Source organism: Brachyistius frenatus, unplaced genomic scaffold, assembly GCF_029030835.1.
Source record: "Brachyistius frenatus isolate BFR_SWC_R1_liver_20210118 unplaced genomic scaffold, ASM2903083v1 Contig_37, whole genome shotgun sequence".
Classification (NCBI taxonomy): domain Eukaryota; kingdom Metazoa; phylum Chordata; class Actinopteri; family Embiotocidae; genus Brachyistius; species Brachyistius frenatus.
In genome coordinates, this window is record NW_027210636.1 from 1,740,001 (window position 1) to 1,761,288 (window position 21,288).

General features: G+C 42.4%; 1 protein-coding gene across 1 annotated transcript in view; it reads left to right on the top strand.

Annotated features, from left to right (window-relative positions):
• The window catches only part of tacr1a (tachykinin receptor 1a), a 31,906-nt gene extending 13,627 nt beyond the window's left edge, over window positions 1–18,279 (top strand). The window contains exons 3-5 of the mRNA XM_069701547.1: window positions 10,915–11,065; window positions 12,256–12,452; window positions 16,753–18,279. Of these exons, the coding sequence (XP_069557648.1) occupies window positions 10,915–11,065; window positions 12,256–12,452; window positions 16,753–17,098 (694 nt within the window). The 3' untranslated portion in view covers window positions 17,099–18,279. The remainder of the gene's footprint in view (window positions 1–10,914; window positions 11,066–12,255; window positions 12,453–16,752) is intronic.
• Window positions 18,280–21,288: the final 3,009 nt, after the last annotated feature.

Consider the following 21,288-nt stretch of genomic DNA (forward strand, 5'->3'; position numbering starts at 1 on the left):
ACGTTTTTCCACGACAGTTGCAACTGAACAACTGCAAAATATACTTTGGTGAAACATCAGTGTCACTGTTAGGAATGGCAAATTGGAAATAACTGCATTAATTGGACAGTTGTTAGATATTTTACTAAGACTTTTATAAAAAGGCTCTGTCACGGATTAAACCAATAAACAGCATTCAACGTACTAAAAACTAGCCATGACGTTTTAAAAGTCCTCTTAATGAAAACTAAATTATAGGAATTTCCTTGAAAGAGCTCTATAATTTAATCAAAATGATGGGAAAAGTATTTGCGTTTAATTTATATGTTGGTTCATGAAGAGTCATTGATTTGCAGAGGAGACTCACATTAAACTAGCGTGTAAATTATGTAAATGAGACAACCTTACCACGGTCACACTAGTAATTTATGGAAATTAATTAATTGGATAATATGAATTGAACACTGTGAACATTCCCTTTATAACTGGTTCTCAATGATTTCATACCTTTAAGGAACCCTCTGATGAATTTACAGGAATATATCAGTTTGTTTTCTTGGAAATTACATCAATAGAATGATTATTTTTTTTTTTTTTACCAGATTAAGTCCTCTATAGCAGTACAATGGTACGTTATCATGATATTTGGTGCGTTTGCCGCCATTTTTTTATGCACATCATCACTGATAAAAAAAAAAAAGAATTTAAATGCAAACAATGTACTTTCTATACAAAATTAAATAAAAAAAAACAAATTCTCTGAGACTTAAATTTACAGTGGATATTACCATGTTTCCATTTCTTTGAGTCTTTTATCCCTCATCGCTGAGGCTTTTAAAAAAAAAAAGGTGTTGAACAAATTTCTTTCCTTCTGCCTTTCCTCCATGTTTGTTTGCTTGGCTGCTTCTTTGCTTTTCTGGCACTTTGCTACATCTCTTGGCACATTACTGTTGCCAAATGTTAACCAGGAGAGCAGCTTTAAACCAGCAGCAGGGCTGTGCACTGTGTTGCATTCAAGTCCCGAGACAGAGTCAGACCTCTTTGACCTCCAGGGTCATGTGAGGGATGGAAACAGCTGGAGGCGCCAATCGACCTTTTTAACAGCCAAGAAAGTTTGTAAGTGCTGCCAAAGGAGGAAATCATTAAAAATGATATAATAATAATATAATAATCCAACCGACTGTCCTCGTAAAATTAAGTAAATATCAACAGCAAAGATTCGGATGCAGCTTGTAAACAACCTGCTGTATTAGTTTTTTCCCTTTTTTGATTTTTTTGGAGAGTTGTGATTTGAAATTTTCAAAGGTATGAATGATGATTATAAAAGAAACAAATGACGACATGCAGCAGCCGACCTACCGAAGTTATGATATTACAGCTATTGTGAATATTTATCTAAACGTAACCTCATCTTTTTGAAGACCACGCCAAAAGATACCTTTAATATAAATAACTTTTTAAGTTTCTGTATTACTATCACAGAATTGTCAATCTGCAATACCACCGACTACCACTAGAGGCTGGCTCCAAAAAGTCTCTGTCTCTATAGATTCCTATTCAACTTTTCTCATAAAATTCTAAGTCAATGCATTTTTTTTTTTTACGTTATTTTAGTTTTGCTAGCAGTCCATCTGAAAATAAGTTTAAAAAAAACTGGGTTTTTTTTTGGGGGGGGGGGGGCGTGTCTGTTTGATTGACAGTCCTGTGATGCGGTCAAGTTCCGGGTATCGTCGTGTTTCCAATCAGATCGAGTCAGACACACCGCAGGTTGTTGGTTTTTTTTTTAAACACGTTTGCCGTTGCCATGACAACACATATTAACGCTTCTTTTATCTAAATTCACCTTTAGTCTTGAACCACTTTTGAACTGATCTGAATATTTCCTCCCGTATAAGTGATATGCCCTTGAATTGAAGTGAAAAAAAGAACAAAGTTAATACATGCTGACAGAACCTTTAGCTGTACGACTGCTGACGAGACAATTTAATGCACCAGAATCAACATTAATTACATCGTAGACAAGACTGATAAAAAAAAAAATAATCCCACCGGGCCCCGGCTGAGGCCTTTTACTGAAACTAAAAACTACACCAAGGAGCATCATAGGATGTTGGCCACCTCTCGATGAATATATATCATAAAGAGAGTAGCTTTTGGTCTTTCTGAGCACGGCGATATTTCACCGAAACAACGAAAGGAGCACCTGAGAAGCACTCGCACATGTGCAGGATGCTAAAACATAGCAGCTCCCTGCAGTCAGACTCTCCACAGAAACCACCAACATCCATACGACTGCCGCAAAAACACTAAATCAGTAATATCTCGAGTGCTTCAATACGTAAACAGTGACAGCAAACATCTGGTTTCCTGGATTGTAGCTGATTGCGTTTGTTCACGAGCGGCAGCAAAGGTTCTTTACGCCTCTGGGACCGTGTGTGTGTGTGTGTGTGTGTGTGTGTGTGTGTGTGTGTGTGTGTGTGTGTGTGTGTGTGTGTGTGTGCCAAGAAATGCCGGTTTTTCATCTCCGTGGCGAACCGTCCAACAATGAGCATCTGAGAGGCCGCAGGAATGTGTTCAATCCCCGAAACATCACAAGACACCGGCTCCCTTCTGTAATTTGTTTGGAACCCATTGAAAGGCGAACACACCTCAACCCCCGACCCCGAAACGAAGAACGCTTTTTAAATAGTACCATAATGAGAATGAGCTCATTCCCCGGGAGCTGCAAAGGTGCCTCTGAGCTTTCCGAGCAGGATGAAGGAAGCCGCTGTTTCAATTATTTGCATAATTTGTTAAGAAGTTACTAATGTGTATGGGACCAAAAAAAAAAAAAAAGTAACACTTAAAAATGCACAAGAAGGGGCGGGATTAAGTCTTTTGTGCTGGTGGGTCATAAAAAATAATTCCGTCATTAATTTGATATTAGGCCCCAAAAAGTGGCATTTTGGGGGAGGGTGGTTGTGTCTGTTTGATTGACAGGCCTATGGCACAGTCAGATTTTCTGCTACAGGTGGGCGGGGCATAGTGTCAGAACTACTACTCGCTCTTCCCCTGCTCGTCCAAATATGGTCACTTCCTGCTCCGAACTACTTCGAGTTGGCAAGACTGTGACGACCAACAAGTCAAACTCGAGGCTTCGTGACGGCAGTTCACAAACCAATGGATGACGTCACTGTCGGTTGCTGTGGCTGTTTCTGGACACGCCCACCTCATTATCATAAGCATGCGGGATAATGGGAAAATAGGGAACATAGAAACCACGAAACATGTGCCAAGACCAGAAAGATGAATTATGCAAACGAAGCTGAAAGATAAACGAGCTTGAGAAAGATAAAAAAGAAACGAGATCCATAGATAAATTGGATTTGCCTGATAATCTTCTACTGACTTTTGTTGGTTTATGAATTTCAGAAGCTTGCCAGCTTCTCTGATCTCTCATCCATAACCCAGTATGACTGACGTTGTTATGGCACCACTGTTTGTTTACGCACTATGAAGCCAAAATCCCATTAAAAAAAAAAAGTAGCTTTTTTTTTTTCTTCTTTTCCCCCTGTGATGCCGTATCTAACCACCACACCATCTTACAAAGCCACTTTAATCATGCAAATCAGCAGCATCAAGTTAATGGATCCCATCAAGTCCGTCTGCTTGATTTACACTTCCGCTTCATGATTCAGTGTCTGGAGGAGTTTGGAGCCCTTCAGAACGAGTGCATATGCCATTTAGATGCTCGCGGCATCTGGTGTCATGAGCGTTGTTATTTTCAGCGTTGCAGTAATGTGTCGACTCCTTGGTTTGAGAGCTCGGTCTGATCGAGAGCTTGACCTCGACGACGTCTTTACGGGCAGCAACGTCCTCGCGAGTCACGGTGACGTGGTCGACCACTTCAGGGCCACAAAGTAGGTTTGTTTATGACAACGTCTTTCCGTCTCCTTTGTTTTAATATATTCCACTTGCATTTCAAGCAAAGGACTCAGAGGAAATCAGAGGACACTATGCCCCGCCCACCTATAACAGTCTGCACCACAGGCCCGTCCATCAAACAGACACGCCCCCGTGTTATTGCAGTTTAAGGCACTTCGGCATTTTACACCTTTTTCAGACCTGGAAACTACTAATCTGACTCAATCTGAGTGAAAACCCAGCGATACTTTGTCCCGCCCACTGTTGGCCTGTCAATCAAACAGACACGCCCCCAAAAACATGTTTGTTGATTTTTTTTAAGCTTTTTTTTAATAACTAATGACGGGATTATTTTTAGATGGACGGCCAGAAAACTAATAAGACAAAGCGACTTTAGCAAACAACAGAAATAACGCGTGGAGAAATTTTATTGACATAGAATTGTATGAGACTGGTTGAATGGGAGTCTATGGAGGCTTTTTGGAGCTGACCTCTAGTGGCACCCGGTAGTATCGCAGCTTTTACAAAACTGAGATACATAAACCAGCCTTGCATTTCTCCTTCACCTGGCTGCTATACAAAATATTTACCTGAGGCAATGTTGATTAATTACAAATATTTTTATTTATTTTTGTTATATTATGCCCGTTTCCACCCTCATTTCTTTTAATGTAAAGGAGTTAGCAAGTTGTTACAGCAAATTTCACACCTGCTCTGATAACAAATCCAATAAAGACACCGAATGCGGTTACTTCTAAAACATGCAGCGCATACTCGGCAAAAAAGAAAATACATGTGAGACGCGGGATCTGAAGAAGCCTCTTAAACACACCCACACTGAGCGCACACACACACAGATTTGCTTAAGAGTTTTCCTCTAAGCTCATTACACCTGTGTGCACACGAATCACTTCTGCGCGAGCCAGCGGATGGCGGCGGCTTCCCTATTTTTCTCTGAATTTATTTTGTTGAGACTTTACGGTAACCGCGGTCTCTCCGCGGCTCGCACGCGTTCAGTTAAACATCTTTAAGTAGTGTTTAATTACAGCTGTGGAGCAAAACGCTCGACTTCTTGGCTTAATTAAAGAAGAAATTAGATTTTACCTGGGGGGCGGGGAGAATAAGCACAGGTGTCACGAATGACATTAACAACGGTTCTGCTGCATTGAGTGAACTACCAGGACTAAAGCCGTGTCCCAGTGACTAAATTTAGGGGAATTTTGAGTGTATGGCAACAAAATGCCAGAAATAAGTTCGCTCAAACAAAGTTTGCCGATTCCTAATTTACCCCACAAATCTTTTTCCGCATTATGTTCTGTGTAAAAAAAAAAAAGGTCTAAATTTCAACGTATATTACAACGTACACTTTGATACGGACATATCCGTAATGAGTCAGTTTGGCCGATAAAATCGGATTCTACTGTATATGCTTGATTTTGGAGTGTGGTTTTGGTCCACTGTGTGACAATTAAATAAAAACTTTTTTTTTTTTTCTTTTTTTTTAAATGGAACGGAAATCTGCTTACATGTGAAAAATACCAAAACAAATTGACGTCACAACTCAGGAAAGACGTGGAAAAACAAAGTTTAGTCACGTGCTGCGTTCAAATGGAACTCGTGAGTCCAGTGGTCGTAAAGTCGTAAAAACACCGTTGCTAGGTAACGGCAATGTGGGCGGCGTCTAGAAGCCACAGAGACGCAATCGCACCATTGTTTTGGGTGCATATATGTGTTTCTTAGCTGTATAGGTAGGTAGGTAGGTAGGTATATACTTTATTAATCCCCGAGGGGAAATTTTTTATATACATGTCTATTTAGGTTTTATACTTCTATTTGAGTCTGTTTTTGTTTTTTTGCACGTCGAGGGAAGAAGTTACGACCGGCGTCAAATTCCTTGCGTGTGTAAACAAACCCGGCCAATAAAGCAGATTATTAACGTGTAAACTGACACTAAATCAACTTTTGAGGTCGTAAATCACCCTTTGGACTCGCAGGGTTTTTTGTGTGGGTGCTCCGGCTTCCTCCCGCAGTCCAAACACATGCACGTTAGGCTGATTGGTGATAATAAATTGGCCCGAATGAGGGAGGATGAAGCGGGCATATAATGGATAAGACGGATTATTGTCATTTTTCTGTGCTTCAGTCGTTCTTTTAGGACGCAGTTATTCCCCGTTTCACTCCATCCAATCAATCAGACATCCCCTTAATTCTCTCCATGTGCCAAGTTTCATCTGCCTCCCGTTCCCCCAATCAGCCCACCTGCATCCACTTGTCGGCTCGCTCCAGCGGTACATCCACTCTCCCGCTCCCGAATGCCAAATTTGAGCGTTGTGTCTGTGCTCAAAGCCGCGTGTTCGGATTCTGCTGTCAGTTTCTTGCCAGCTTTGGATCCCGGCCTGAACTTTGGCTTGTGTTATGTTTGTTTGTGTTTCTGCCTCTGCCAGGCCGTTGGACTCTGCCTCTGCCATCCCCCTCCGTACGGTGTTCGTTCCCTTTTCTTTGTAATTTCACCAACACTTTTTGCATGTAAAGTTCATCTTTTGCTGCCACAAACCTGTTTCCAGTGTCGTCTGTCTGCAAGCCACTTCTTTGGTAAACAGAACCTCCCACTGGAGCCGTTTCTCATGAGAGAGCGGGATTAATAAAGTATCTATCTATCTATCGCTCTATATATCTGTGTTATGATGCGTTCTGGCACGTGGGAATAATGAAAGTTCCCATTTGGGAAGGCCTGAGCATGTTCACAAAGAAAAAAAAAACAGCTTTATTTCTGCTGTAAGAATTCAGAAAAACCTTCCTTGTCATCCTCCACATGAACCAAACACGGAGACACAATGGAGCTCAGAAGGTCAATATTGTTTGTACACTATGTTTCTACCCTCGCTGTTTTTAACACAGGTTAGGCTAACAAAGCCTGACGTCAAACCTGCTACTCGGATCTCTGAAAAACCTCCCACTTTCCGAGTTGGATATATTTTAACAGGTGTATTTTGTTTTCCACACAGAGGTCAGAACTTCTCAATTTCCCAGCTGCTCATGAACGTACCATCAGTCCCTGCGTCTCCGTTCATTGTTTCCGTTTCTGGAGGAAGTTTCTTGAGCTTTAAACTACAGATGAGACGCCCCTCTGACCGAAGACGTTGTTCTCAGGGCTCCGATATGTTTCTTTTTGATTGGCTAACACACTTTTTTTGCAGCGTGTGTGTGTGTGTGTGTGTGTGTGTGTGTGTGTGTGTGTGTGTGTGTGTGTGTGTGTGTGTGTGTGTGTACATCTCAGTGTGTGGTCATTTACACTTTGATGAAGGCTCCTGCTCTCCCGGGTGTTTCGGTAGGATTAACATGAATGTAGTTAATTGGCCATAGAGAGGGTCTGTGAGGCTCATCTGCAGAGGGGAGAAGAGATTGTCTCTGTGGATGGTTGGAGTTGGGGAGGTGGGGGGGCCGAGGGGGGACGTCCCGCTCCGAACGGTCAAATACAACATACACACTTGCTTTACACGGCTCAGTTAGATATACTGTAATTGTCCCAATTTTAATGGACATCAATGCAAACACACACACACACAACACCGCGCCGGCTCAGCGTGGCGCTCACATTTTTACAGTGCGTTAACAGGATCACATGCTGTGTCTGTGAAAGATTAGCAAATCATTGGCTAAATACTGAATCTGTCATATTTAATTATTCCATAAAGGGTTTAAATTTATTGGACAATTGTGACGAAGGCGTCTTAACGGCCTCGCTCGCATCTTAAATGGTGTGACAAAGTAAAAAAAAGAATAATTTTTTAACTCCTCTGGAAAACGCATTAACAATGATTGATTTAGCCCCTCGACTCAAATTAATAACTTCTTTTACTGCCTCGCTGCGTCGGGCGCTTCAGCCTACCAGAGGGTCGGCTCGTCGGAAAACAGAATCGGAGGCCTCCAGCGACGAGGAACCGTCCCACTGCCGCTGAAAATCAAACTGAATGTCGCGCACAAAAGACTGATAATTAATTCAATTTGAAAGTGAAAGTCGCCCAAATCCTTTCAGAGAAGTTTTGAGCACTTTTAGCTTTTTGTTTTGATTTTCCTGCTCCCCAAATTATGTTTAGGTTTCCTCTCTCTGCTCTCAGAAGTGCCATCTCTCGTACCAATTTAAGGTTTAGCGACAAGCTACAATAAACCAGCAGAACGACATCCACAGAGAGTCAACGACTAGCCGGTGACTTTTTATTTTTTAAAATCGAGATTTGGTAAAAAAAAATAAAATAAAAGGAGAGTGAATATTTGACTAACATTAAAGTTTGGTCTGGATGGATAAATGGGCAAATCATTCCTAACATGTTCACCATGTCCTTTTAATGAGGTGATAAAACCTCAATGTTGTGATTACAGCTTGATGCCTTGAGTGGTCCAAAAAAACCCACATCTAAAATCAATTAACGCAGCTTTAAATATCAGCACTTGTAGCACAAATGTAATGCATAATTGCCTCCTTCTGTTTTAATGTCAGGCAAAGCACTTAACTGCTCTTTCATAATCTGATTAGGCCTCAGAAACAGGAATGCCATTTAGTGAGTCAGAAATCAGTTGAATTAATCTGAGTGTTTTCTATCGTCCCGCGATGTACTCTCGGTTTGTTTACAGTGCGTATTATGTGTTTATTTTTATATTTGCCTACATTTCTTCAGTGCCAATCAGACCTGAGTTATGACATAACATTCATATCTGAAAGAGCCTCAAACAAATACACTCTTCTGTGGACGACCACCAACCCTGTTATCATTCTTAGCAGTACAGTGTTTTACAGTATTTGCTCAGTGCCATCCAATTTATACTTATAAACTTCTAAATACTCACCGGGGAATATTTTGCCATAAAAACACTTATTCTGGCAGCGATGCGAATTCTTGCAATTTTTTTTTCTCCCCAAACTGTTAAAATACGTTTGTTTCAGCTCATTCTTCAGAAAAAAACAAAACAATGGATTCAAAATGGCAATTAAAGCTTTTTAAAATCATCATCGGTGATTCGAGGAGTATATTTTGACGATATTTTGAGCCGACCGACACGGACGACGCTGCGTGCTCTGGCTGCTACATGAAAGTTGTGTGTGCGTGTGTGTGCGTGTGTGTGTGTGTGTGTGTGTGTGTGTGTGTGTGTGTGTGGAGAGAGGGGATTGCCTGCAAATATCTCTGTGCGTGAGCTTCGTGTGCACCATCTGAACAAATATTGTCCACAGTGGAAACTCAGGATGTCACAACACCAGAAATGCACAGTTTGATTTGTCGATGCCTTTTTTTGTGGTGTGAAAGCTGAGAAAAAAAAATTAACAACCTCCTTCTGAAAAAAGTAAACATCGCTTCTTCGCTGGCAATATTTTGCCTCCTTTGTAAAAGTATTCATGACAAAAACAACGGTGCGGAAAAATATATCGGTTTGTGAATTAAATCACCTGAAGAAAAATGATCTAAATCTTTCGGTGTTAATCGTTCACATTTATACGTGCGAAGCCGAAGTGTAAACAACCAAAGAGCCACATGCACACAAGAGTAATACCAATAACCCAATTTGTGAGACAGTCAAACCGTAAACACGGATGTCATGTCATGTACGTGAAAGCGTGCATGTCACTTTGGCTTGAAGAAGAGCTCTTACATTTGTAAACCTGCAGCGCCGCCGCCGACACTGAACGATGACGACAGGCAACACGAGCAGAGATCTGACGGTTGTGACAGCCGTTTCATATCCAGAGATCAGACATGGAAGAGATCTAAAACCACATATTGTATGCACACAGCCTGAACTGAGAAATATCAGTTTGGTGAAAAAAAACAAACAAACATCTGATCGGAGGAAGAAGGAAAAAAAAAACCCCGAAGTTTCAGGCCACTTCAGCATATAATGTGAACATAACATGAATGTTTTAGTGGGAGACTTCAACGGAGTGGAACCATTGTTAATTTAAATAGTAAATGTCTGCTGTCAAAAAGGCTGTAATGGCAGCTTTAACCTAACGATGTCTATTTATGCGTTACATTACCATGCATTCACGGTCCATATATTCAGAATCAGAGACACGACATGTTGTACGACGCGTGACAGATGACATTAATGGCTCCTTTACATTTCCACGTCCGTTAGTCAGCGCTGCTCGATGCTCGCGCCCTAAAACTGGAGAAGCTAAATGGAACACAGCCATTAAAGAAACACCTGGGATATTCCCGCTGAAGCCGCGCTCCCTGCTGCACCACATATTTATGTGTTTAGCGACGGTAACCGTGTCAGATTAGGCGATCAAAGTGCTATGAATTCTTGCCGTGTTTTTGTCGGGAGACGAGTAGGACTCGGACCGATCGTCGTTCACGTTGAGTTCCCGCGTCTTCGGGCAGGAGGGTCGAGAAGTTGTCGATCACGGCTACGGAGGCACTTACGCGTGATGCGTCGTAGGCACAGACTGGATATGAAAGTGGACGTAGCTTCCAGCTCTGAAAAAAATGTGTCCGATGCGGAAGTGCTTTAAACTGCAATACCACCGAGTGCCACTAGAGGTCGGGTTTCCAATCAGATCGAGTGAGATCGAGTCAGATCCCCCCGCCCCCCCCCCCCACCCAGCTTGCCCAAATATGGTCGCTACCGACTTCAAAACGCTCCAAACTACCAAATTGGCGCCGCACTCAAGGCTTCACAACGGCCGTTCACAAACCGACGGGCGACGTCGCTGCTGGTTGCCACTTGGTCGTAGGATATGTCAAATTAGTCCGGTAAAAATTTAAAAAAAAAATCCTGACTTTTCGGCAGAGTGTCGTGCGTTCATATCCCGGCACGACTTCCAGTGTTGGGTCAGGGTTAGATGGGACCAGATCGTGTCAAAATGGGGTTAAATCTGTATAATCTCAGTCCGGTTTAAAACACGTCGACATGTTTGCCGTTTATAAAAACCTTCTCACATCTGATTCACTTTATTTAACTGGCTAGAAAAAAATCATATTGGCTTCACTGGTTCAGCACTCACCACAATCCCATTTCTATGCTCTCTTGCTGTAGGTACTACGTGTGCGTGGCCATCCTCATCTACTTCCTTCCACTGCTGGTGATGGGTTGCGCGTATCTGGTGGTGGGACTGACTCTCTGGGCCAGCGAGATCCCCGGAGACTCGTCCGACCGCTACAAGGAGCAGCTGACCGCCAAACGCAAGGTACCCTGCACTTCTGGATTCCTAATTAAAGATCAAAAGTAGACAGTAGACTTCAAATAAGAAATATAAGCCTCAATCTTGTTCTGTTCCCGAGTTATGTTGTTGAATAATGATCAGAAAATTGTTTTTTGCAGAACATTATGACGTCACAGTTATGTCAACACCTTTTGAGTGTAAAATGTTATCACTTCATGCTACTTTATTTTATTGAAACTATGTCTTAATTAGCATATTAATTATTGACTTACGGTAACAAACATGTTTTGTGAAGTCACAAAGACCTTCGAGGACCAAAATCGAATTAGTTCATGTTTGAGTCCAAATCAATGGTTGTTTCACATTTGAAGTAATTCTCTCAAGGCGCTCCGGAGATATCATGTTCACAATAGGCGATAAACACGAGGTCACGGCGACATTTGGCCTTTCGGTTTTGGTGATCAAAAATCAAAAAGTTTGTCTTTGGGCTCGAGTGAACATTTGACAGTTTGAAGAAATGTCCTCATGGCGTTCTTGAGAAATTGCATTCACGAGAATGGGACGGAGGGTCGGAGGGAACGAAAACGTTCAGCTACGGAGGCATACTTGTGCATTTCTGAAATCTCTAGGAATTTGTGGCGGCAATAAAATGTTCGAACTAAAGCCACAATAATTCTTATTTTGCTACGTTTAAAAACACTCCCATCCTTCGATTGCACAACTTTGCAACCTGCAACGTGCTGATCCGGCCTCTAAGTCTAATGAGGCGGCCTCGCACATCTGTTGCGTCGCTCCCTATTGTTTTCGGCTCACTGTCAGTGAGCGCTCATTGATATTGGCGGCTCTAATGATGCGTCCACGCGCATAACATTTTCATTTTTGTCGGAGAGAGAAAGTTCAAACGAGCTTTTCCGCTCGTTTAACCAACGGCGAAGCTCGTTAGAGGAAAGAATGCAGAGTCTTCGGTGGAGACGATCGGTGCCGCACGTCTCGTCATAGAGCGATTACATATCAAACAGGAAGCGGAAACTACTCGCTGCGCGACTGATGGAACGTTTTACACATATTACGTCTCATTTATGGAGCTACTTTTACTTTTAATGATTTTCTGGCCCTTCAGTTTTTCTAGCCCTGAGGAGTACCCGGTGAAAACCCACGATGAAGTAGGGGGAGCCGAACGCATTCAATAAAGAGAGATGTTTGTGTCCCGGCAGGTGGTGAAGATGATGATCGTGGTGGTGTGCACGTTCGCCATCTGCTGGCTGCCTTACCACGTCTACTTCCTGCTGCACCAGTTCTTCCCCGAGATGTTCGAGGAGCCGTTCATCCAGCAGGTGTACCTGGCCATCATGTGGTTGGCCATGAGCTCCACCATGTACAACCCCATCATCTACTGCTGCCTCAATGACAGGTCGGTCAGTCGCCTACACGCACAAACATAATAAAGCATGACTCATTTAAAATTACATCTCAAACATTCCCGTCTGCGTCAGACAAAACTTTAATTTAAAACTTATATTAGAAACAGGAAGTGTACATTTCATCATGCTGTGATTAAAGGCATCCACGTCTTCTTATCTTCTCCCGTTTAAAGTTACTGCTGTTTGATTCTTTCGTGGTTTTAAATTCGTTTGATGAATTAAGAGTAATGAACATTTTGCAGGAGAATAGTCACAAATTGAGTTTTTCCTTTTTAACAGAAATACTGTCACTAATTCATACATTGTTTTCTCATTGTTAAAGGTCCAGTAATATTACAGTTTTCCAACGTTAAGTTTGCAATCTTGATATCCTTTAGAAGATATTATTGTGGTTTTTAAATTAAAGTAGAGTTTTGCATTTCTTTCAAGAAAAGACCGTTTTGTGTCTGTCTCTTTAAGACTCATTGATATCAGTGATTCTCTTTTTTGATTGGCTGATTCTTTTCCGAGTGAACACGCACTGGCCAATCACAGGTTTTCTTCGGACATGTAGCTTGGTAGCTCTGCGATAGGATGACCGCTCTGGGTTTTCTTCCACGTAAGAGACTGTGAGCTGCGCTGAGGGCAAATATGACAACATGAGTTTGTGACATCACAAAGTCCGTACGACTAAGTTGCTGAATACTGGCAACGTGCATTTCTTTTGTGGACTGAATGTTTTGACAATTTCCCAGTATTTATACAGCTACAAAAACTGCTTCACTATGAAGAAATGAAAGATAGCGCCGCGCTAGTGGCAGCCTGCTGCAGCATCTCCCCCCTGAGAGCCCCCCTGCTGTAGTGAAGAAATTTCCCCTCGGGGATTAATAAAGTGTATCAAATAAAAAAAATAGTCTGCATTTTTATGATATGGGACCTTTAAACTACAGTGAATAAAACTTGTTCACGTGTAAAAGCCTCCAGATCATCTTCTCCGGTCCTGGTGATAATTTGACAAGTTTAAACTTTGACACGGCGAGGTGCCAATCAGTGTGAGCCCTAATGAGAGTTAATTAAACCTCTTCTCCAGTACACTGTAGGTCTGTCACGGAGAAACCAAATTATACTGAAAACTTTATTGACCTGTTCAATTTAAAAATTCATGGTATTTAAGCTAAACAAGCTTCACCTTCAGCAGAGGAGACTCAGTGCATGACACCAACAGATCAATAAGTTAGGCTGTTGAAGAAGACTAGCGAGCCGTGCTTCACAGGTAATCATGGCACCAAATAATGGAAAAGTGAATAATAATTTTGGATTCAACACCTTAGATAGCTTAAAACGGCCTCAACTGAAGGCTGCAAAGTATCCGCGAATGAGCAGTTTAAATCTAACGGAAAATGAACCGTGAAGAAATGTAAACTTGATTTTCTCCCAACCTGCCTTTGAAATGACATTCGAGGTTGTTTTTTTTCAGTTTCTTTTATGTCCAGTCCATCAGTCGGCTTTATGACCTTCACATCATCAAAGAGAAATATGAATGTCCATAAATAAAGTGTCGAACAAAACAACGTTACAACCACCTTTTGAAAATGTCTCCATTGTCTGACACAAGAAAGCAGAATATGTTCTATAAACTTTTTAAAAATAAATGCAGACCGTTGATATCTCCTCCATCTCTTTGCTGTCGGCACTTGAAAGACAAAAGGGAGGACGGCCACACGGAGAATAAATGCACGGCGCACTAGAAGAGAGTTGTTCAAAGGCTTTTCATCTAAAACCTTTCCAGAATGTGAATGCATGAATTGTCGGTATGCAGCATGAGGGTATGGACTCATCTCGTAGTTACTGATGGTATTTGAGTTGCAAGGTGTTATTGAAAACTGTCTTTCATCTAAAATTCTGCAGGATAATTTTTTTGTTGGTTGTTTTGTTCTTCCTTTGGTGAAATGTTTCATCGCACTCTTTCTCACTTCACGAATGGAATCGTGTCGTCAGTTATTAACTGCTTCAGTATTCTATAGAGCTACTTGAAAGATCATTTCCCCCACGTGTCTGTGATCACACAACCCGGTGTCTCGGCGAAGCGTGAAATAGACACGCTTACAGTCCGCTACAGCAAAACGTGAGATAGCTACGCTTCTGGGGCCGTCTCGGCGTGAAAGTTTGACATTTCGTCGGCGTGAATCTTGCACGCACTTAAATGTCACGTGACGGGAGGATCATGTTACCAAGGTTCGAATCCAGGAGGTGATAACTTTGTTCTTGATGTTGTTTTTGCAATAAGTTTGATTTTCCTGTAAAGCACATGCCTTAAAGGGTGCAGTAGATGTCATCTTCATCCACTACAGGAAATCTTGTAACTTTCACACCTACACAGGTCAAAGCGTGTCTATTTCACGCTTTGCCGTGATACCGGGTGGCAACCACCAGGATAAAAATATGTGGAAATTTTATTTATTTATTTTTGTCCATGGATTAGACAAAATATTGGGAAAATATTCACTTATTTATTCTTTTTACCAAAGGGGACAATCCTTTTTTGGGGATTTAGGATTAGAGCTAATGTAACATTTATTCACATAGCTGAGCTCCACCAAACCAGCTGAGTAAGCTTCTTTTATGTGAACAATAAAAAATTGATACTCAACACGGACATGCTCAACCAGTAGCTGGGGAGCTACCGGATAGCTACGATCTAAACTGGTTAGCTTTAGAGGGAACGCATTAGTTTTCTTTATATTGTCGAGCAGAGAGGCTGCGTTTGCTCGCTTTGAGATCACATGACTGGAAACTCAAAGACTTACACACAGTTACGAAGAACTTCAAACTACGAACATAAACAATTTATTAGCATTCTGCCCGTCAACAAAAATGTCATTGAATCAAGAGATTGTTATTTGGCAAAATAAAGACAGATCTTCAACTCTAATTATTGTGTTAAATCAGACATCTGCCACCAGTTTACCGTCTGAGCTGTCGGGAGATATGAGATTTCACACTTGGTTGTTTCCACGTCGGAAATTCATTAAGTCCTAAAAATAAAAACGTGTTAGATCGCAGTGAGCTGAGGGTTAGTTATCACTCTGTCCATTATGCCAATCTTCTTTTTGTCTTCTTTTCACTTCAGTTCAGAGGGTTTCAATCAGTCTCTCCACCACCTTATGACGCTTCTGTCATCTCCATCTGCAAATCTAATCACATTTATTGTAACACCTGCAGACGTGTAATGAAAATCACACACAAAGCTTCACCTTTTGTTTTCCTTTTACGTCACACTTCTTATCCACTTGCACACATCTTCTGTTCAACTGCCCGTCACTGCAGTTCCACATCAAGCTGTAAGCTTATAATAAACAGTCTTGTCGGATTTGGAGGATTCCCAAGTTGGCTGCTTGTGATTGTGTGAGGTGGGAAAAAAAAAAAAAAAATGTGGATGAATATATAAATAGTGACTCGGCGCTTACTGTCGCTTATAGTTGTTTTTCTGAATAATAACAAGCTGTATTTTTGAACACTTGCGGGCTTCAAGCTACACAAATTTTCTTACAAAGTTGATATGATTAATGAGTTACCACGCAGTTACGTGTTTTAACAACTGGCAGACACAAGTTCATCTGACAGTAGTTGAATATTCACTCCTCAGCTGACACCAGAGGGAAATGCAAAATGCTCCATTGTCTTCTTTATCTGAATCGAGCATCTTTAAAATTTTACATTTGACAGATAAAAATAGCAGATTTTTCCTTTAATTTTATAAGAAATAAAAAATCACCCTCAATCAATTTTACATACTTTGCTACTCCAGTAAACTTGTTCTTATAGTGTTTTGAGACAATGATTGCAACTTATAACAGATATTTCAACATCAATTCACTGATTCAGATACACTTCTACTATACTTTGTATTTGCGTTCACCATAATCCTGTAAATATATGAAGTGTGGTTACAGTTGGTGCTAAAAAGGCTCACTTTTTTTGTATCATGATTTTTCTATACGCCGAGCGTGTGCAGTGAACTGGGAGAGTGTCGTCATCTCCGACACTCCTGCTGATTTTTTTTTCTTACAACTTATTGAAGATTTCATTAAGTTAACGGGTGGATTGGATGCTTGTGTTTGTTGAAGTATGGAGCCAACACTTGGGGCTGCAGATGAAACCCATCCATTAGCCTTTCCGATGGCTGTAAAGGGCCTTCAACGCATGCCAGATGCTCTATTGGCAGGATTTTCTTCCAGCCGGCGTTTTAAAAAAGAAAAATGTGCATGAACGAAACTTAAACGAGACTCATCGGTGCTTTTCGCTCCGCAGGTTTCGAGCCGGGTTCAAGCAGGCGTTCCGCTGCTGCCCCTGCGTCCCTCAAGGCTCCTACGAAGGCCTGGAGCTCAAGTCCACTCGCTACCTTCAGACCCAGACCAGCGTGTACAAGGCCAGCCGCATGGAGACCACGGTGTCTACCGTCCTGCAGGTCGGGGACGACGTGGAGCAGCCCAAGGCTAAGGTCACGGGAGACCCGGGGCCCGGCGGCGCCACGGCCCTCGCCAGGCCTCACGGCTCGTCCCTGGACCTCACCTCCAACGGGTCGTCGTCCCGCAGCGTCTCCAAAACGGTATCGGAGACGTCCAGTTTCTACTCCAGTAACAACCTGCAGGAATAGGCTCTCGGGAGTTTGCCGGACAGCAGGGGAGAGCGAGGGAGTGACTCGACTGTTCACGTAGCCGCTTTTGCCGGCGCGGAGGTTTTCGATGAATCCGTTTTCCCAGCGAGTTGTTACGGAAACGACATGTTAGGACCTCTCGATTCCCCGTCTTCACCCATACCGCCCTTCTAGAAAAGCACTCGCAGCTAATGATCCACCGGCATTAGAAAACGGTCCGCTCAGTGGCAGAAAGCAACGACGAACGCGAATACGAAAACAGACCTCCCGATTCTTCACAGCTTCTGCTCGTGACACCAGCCTCGTCTCGACGCGAGAGAGAAGGAAGGTTCACGCATCCTCAGTCACACAAGCCGTGTGAACTTCACGCCGTCTATTTCGGAGCGGCGCAATAACGATGACACGATCACGCGGTGACTCCTCGATGTTAAAACGGGGGGTTGTTCTCCGCAAAGAGGTCCGCGGAGAAGCTCGAATCACATTTGGAAAACGCAAAGCAGGCCCCTAAGGCCTATGAGTGTGTGTTAGATTGTGTGCGAGGTGATCAGAACTCTCCAACTCGCCTTCTCCCTAAACAACATTTCATCTGCAAATCAATGTGCATGCCGAGCGGCCGTCTGGCGGAAGGAGCGCTCGAAGGATACCCCGAAGGCTTCGCTGAAAAGTTCTGGCAGTCGGTAGGAAAACGCCAGCAGCGTCTGGCTCCTCTTTAAATCTGACTTCGACAGCAGCATTTGTGAAGCGTAGAAGTGCTTCAGATGCTGACGAGGGACCTGAAGTGAGAAAACAAACCCGCCTGATACGAGACCTGAATCTCGAACCTGGCGGACCGATCTGCAAATGACGGCAAGTGAAACAATCCCAGTTTGAGAACTGACGGTCGAACCTGCTCCACCTTCGTGACACTTAAATCGTGAGCTGAAAGCAACGCACCACTTTCAAACTGAAATATTCAGATATCTCTCGTTAGGCGTTCTGCCCTTCCACCCGGCAGCAACAAGCGCTCTGCATCCTGATGCGATTTAGCTGATTTATACTTCACATTAACGTGTCTCTGCGTCACGCTGTTGCTCGAGCAAACTGTTAACCAGCCAGGTGACGCGTGTTAATATCCGACCTGGTATCACGGCCAAAACATTAAATAGACACGCCGGTCCACTACAGCAAAACGCGAAAGTTACACGTTTTCCTGTCATGGACAAAAATTTTCCTTTTTGCAAAATAAGACGTCAAAAAAATGGTCCTTGGACTTTTTCTCACAGTAGCTGTTGCGGGAAACCTGGTCACATGGTCCCACATCACATGACACTTACGTGCGTGTAAGTTTCACGCTTTCAAAAGGTGTAACTTTCACGCCTCCACTCACGTTTGGCTGTTGCGGACCGGTGTGTCTATTTCACGCTTTGCCGTGATACCGGGTTGTAATATCAGGGCCCGTAGGCTCTTTGTTGTGCAGTGCTGTGCCTTGCTGCTTAGCGTAATGTCTGTAAAAGGATGAAGGGAGCGCAGAAGCTGCTCCCTCAGATGGCGTCCGAAGCTACGGAAGCCCACCGGGACAAAACCGTCTTAACCTTCCTGCAGCGGTAAACACATGGGAGCAAACAAACCACGAAGCTTGTGTCACTATATTCTTCGTCAAACTGTCTTAAAAAGGGTTTTAATAGTTTCAGAAATTGTAAATTTAGTTTCTACAGCTGTGGGTAAAAAAAAAAAAAAAAAAAAAAAAATTAATGTGTTGTTTTTTTTTTTCTTGCAAGAAGTCAAGTTAAATAATGAATGCCAGAACATTTGATCACAAATATCCTGCAGTGAGCTTAACAAGTAAATCCACAAGCTTTATATATTTTCCGCGTACAGAACAAACAGGAAGACGCAGCCCACACACACACACACACACACGTCAAACAACAGAACTATTACTGATAACACATCAAAACCCATCTTGACAAGTCTTAGTGAAGTATTCAAAAGTGTAAAATCCCTGTTTTTACTGCAACAAAGGAAACACTTGTTTCGTACCGTGAGCCGGTTCACTATTATCACATTATTATCACGTCTGTTGTTAAAAACAGGACCGAGTCCGTGGGGTAAACCAAGTTGGATATGTTTGCTGTTGGCAACACATGCGCACACGTACAGAGAGCGATCACCTGTTGACACCCATCAATGAATCACACACACACACACACACACACACACACACACACACACACACACACACACACACACACACACAGACTTGCTGGTCTATTCTCAGCGCACAAAGTCTTGTTGTTCAAAATTCCAGTGTCAGCTGACATGAAACTGAAGAGCAGTTGTGAAGCGACATGACTTTGTGAAAAAGAGACTGTGATTCCAGCAGAGTACTCAAAAAAACGTTGTGCTGGTAACATGAGAAATTATTATAAACCCGAAGAAACGTACACGAAGCAGAAAGAGCAGGAGGTCCAATCCACAGAAAATGAAAGACTTTAACAGCAGAATGATTTTACAGTATTTTCTTTTTACGCGTCGTTACCGTGCCAGTGTTTTTCTGCTTTTTCTAAAATATAAAAGTAATACAAGGAGGTTGCTGAGAGATACTTAGGAAAACACACGACAACATAATGCAAATACAGACAACACCACGGAAGTGCTTTCACTTGAAAAAGAAAAAAAAAACAAGCGCATACACTCAAGTTCATTTTCCAACACGGCTGACGGATAACCCACTTCAATGGCGTCGTATGTGACAAACAAACTGCGGCAACAACACGCAGACGTAAATTAAAATAAGTGTCGCTTATCATTATATATTTTGTCTTTAACAAAAAAAGAAAAAAAACGTGTTTTTTCTATCACCTAATTCTAAAAATTTCAGATCGTAACGAAGTCTCTCAGAATGCGCTGACTCGACTGGTTCGCCAGCAATCTTTCGAAATAAAGGCCTTAAAAGAGGATTTTAACTTTTCAAAATGCAGTTGAAACTTAACGGCGGAGACACGCCATCGCTCGACAGACCGTGTGCCAGATTGGTTTTTGTTGAGAGTTAGGAAACGCTATTATCATTCCATTTCGACCACAGAGCCCCCAAACAGAGGGAGAGGATTGTGGTTGATGTTATTAGAACAGAGTAATCTGATTACACTTTTAAACTGGACCTGCACTCCTGATGCCTCCCGCCCCGGCTGGACGATCTGGAGTCAGAGAGCTGAATTAGAAAATCTTCGTCTGCGTGTAATGTTTCAGGTGAATTAGCTCGTACAGTAAGAGAGGACCAACTCGAGGACAGCGAGGGATATTTGCTCTCCCATCCACAAAGGGTTAATAATGATGTGGGACCCAGCGGTATTGATATTGACCTGTTTATTTGGGAGTATTTTCTGCCATTAGAAAACACAATAAATCTCCGTGTTATTGATTTCAAAACAACCCCCACGCGGCAACGCACACACTGAAAATGGTAAGCTTTAAAAGAAGGTAGCCTGCTTGGTTTCTTTTCTTTTCGGTCTATTTCGTTATCGTTAAGCCGCTAGAGGTCGGCTCCAAAAAGCATCCGGCTCCGAAGACTCCCATTCAATTTCTCTCATCCAATATGAAGTCAATACATTTTTTCGGTTGCTAAAGTCGCTCCTTCTTATTCATTTTCTGGCGGTCCATCTAAAAGATAATCCCGTCATTAATGAGTAAAGAAGCCTCAAAAAGTTGTGTTTTTGGGGGCGTGTCTGTTTTATTGACAGGCCTGTGGTGCAGTCAGGTTTCCGCTATCAGTGGGCGGGGCTTAGTGTCCTCAGGTTCCCAATCAGATCCAGTCACAACCACCGCTCGCTCTCCCTCACAATCACAATGGCAGATCACAAAACCAACAGGTGACGTTACCTGGTCATGAACGTGTGTTTACAGTAAGTAAAAATTACCTGAAGTCGGAGGATGGGATTCAGCCCGGCAAACTCGATTTAACTAACAGAGTCAACGTCAAATTAATTCTGATGTGATTTCAGTCAGAGCAAGGCTTAAAAAAAAAAAAAAGATATTTTATTTGCATCCTAAACGATGCAAATTGTGGAGGACAAACGAGAAGTCTAATACGATATAACATACGTGAAGCGTCCATGACAACGTAGCGTCAGCTGTCCGCGCCGGAGACTAATGTCGAAGTGAGCCAAAACCCATTTTATTGTCTCACTGTCGCTTTTATTCTTTTTTTTTTA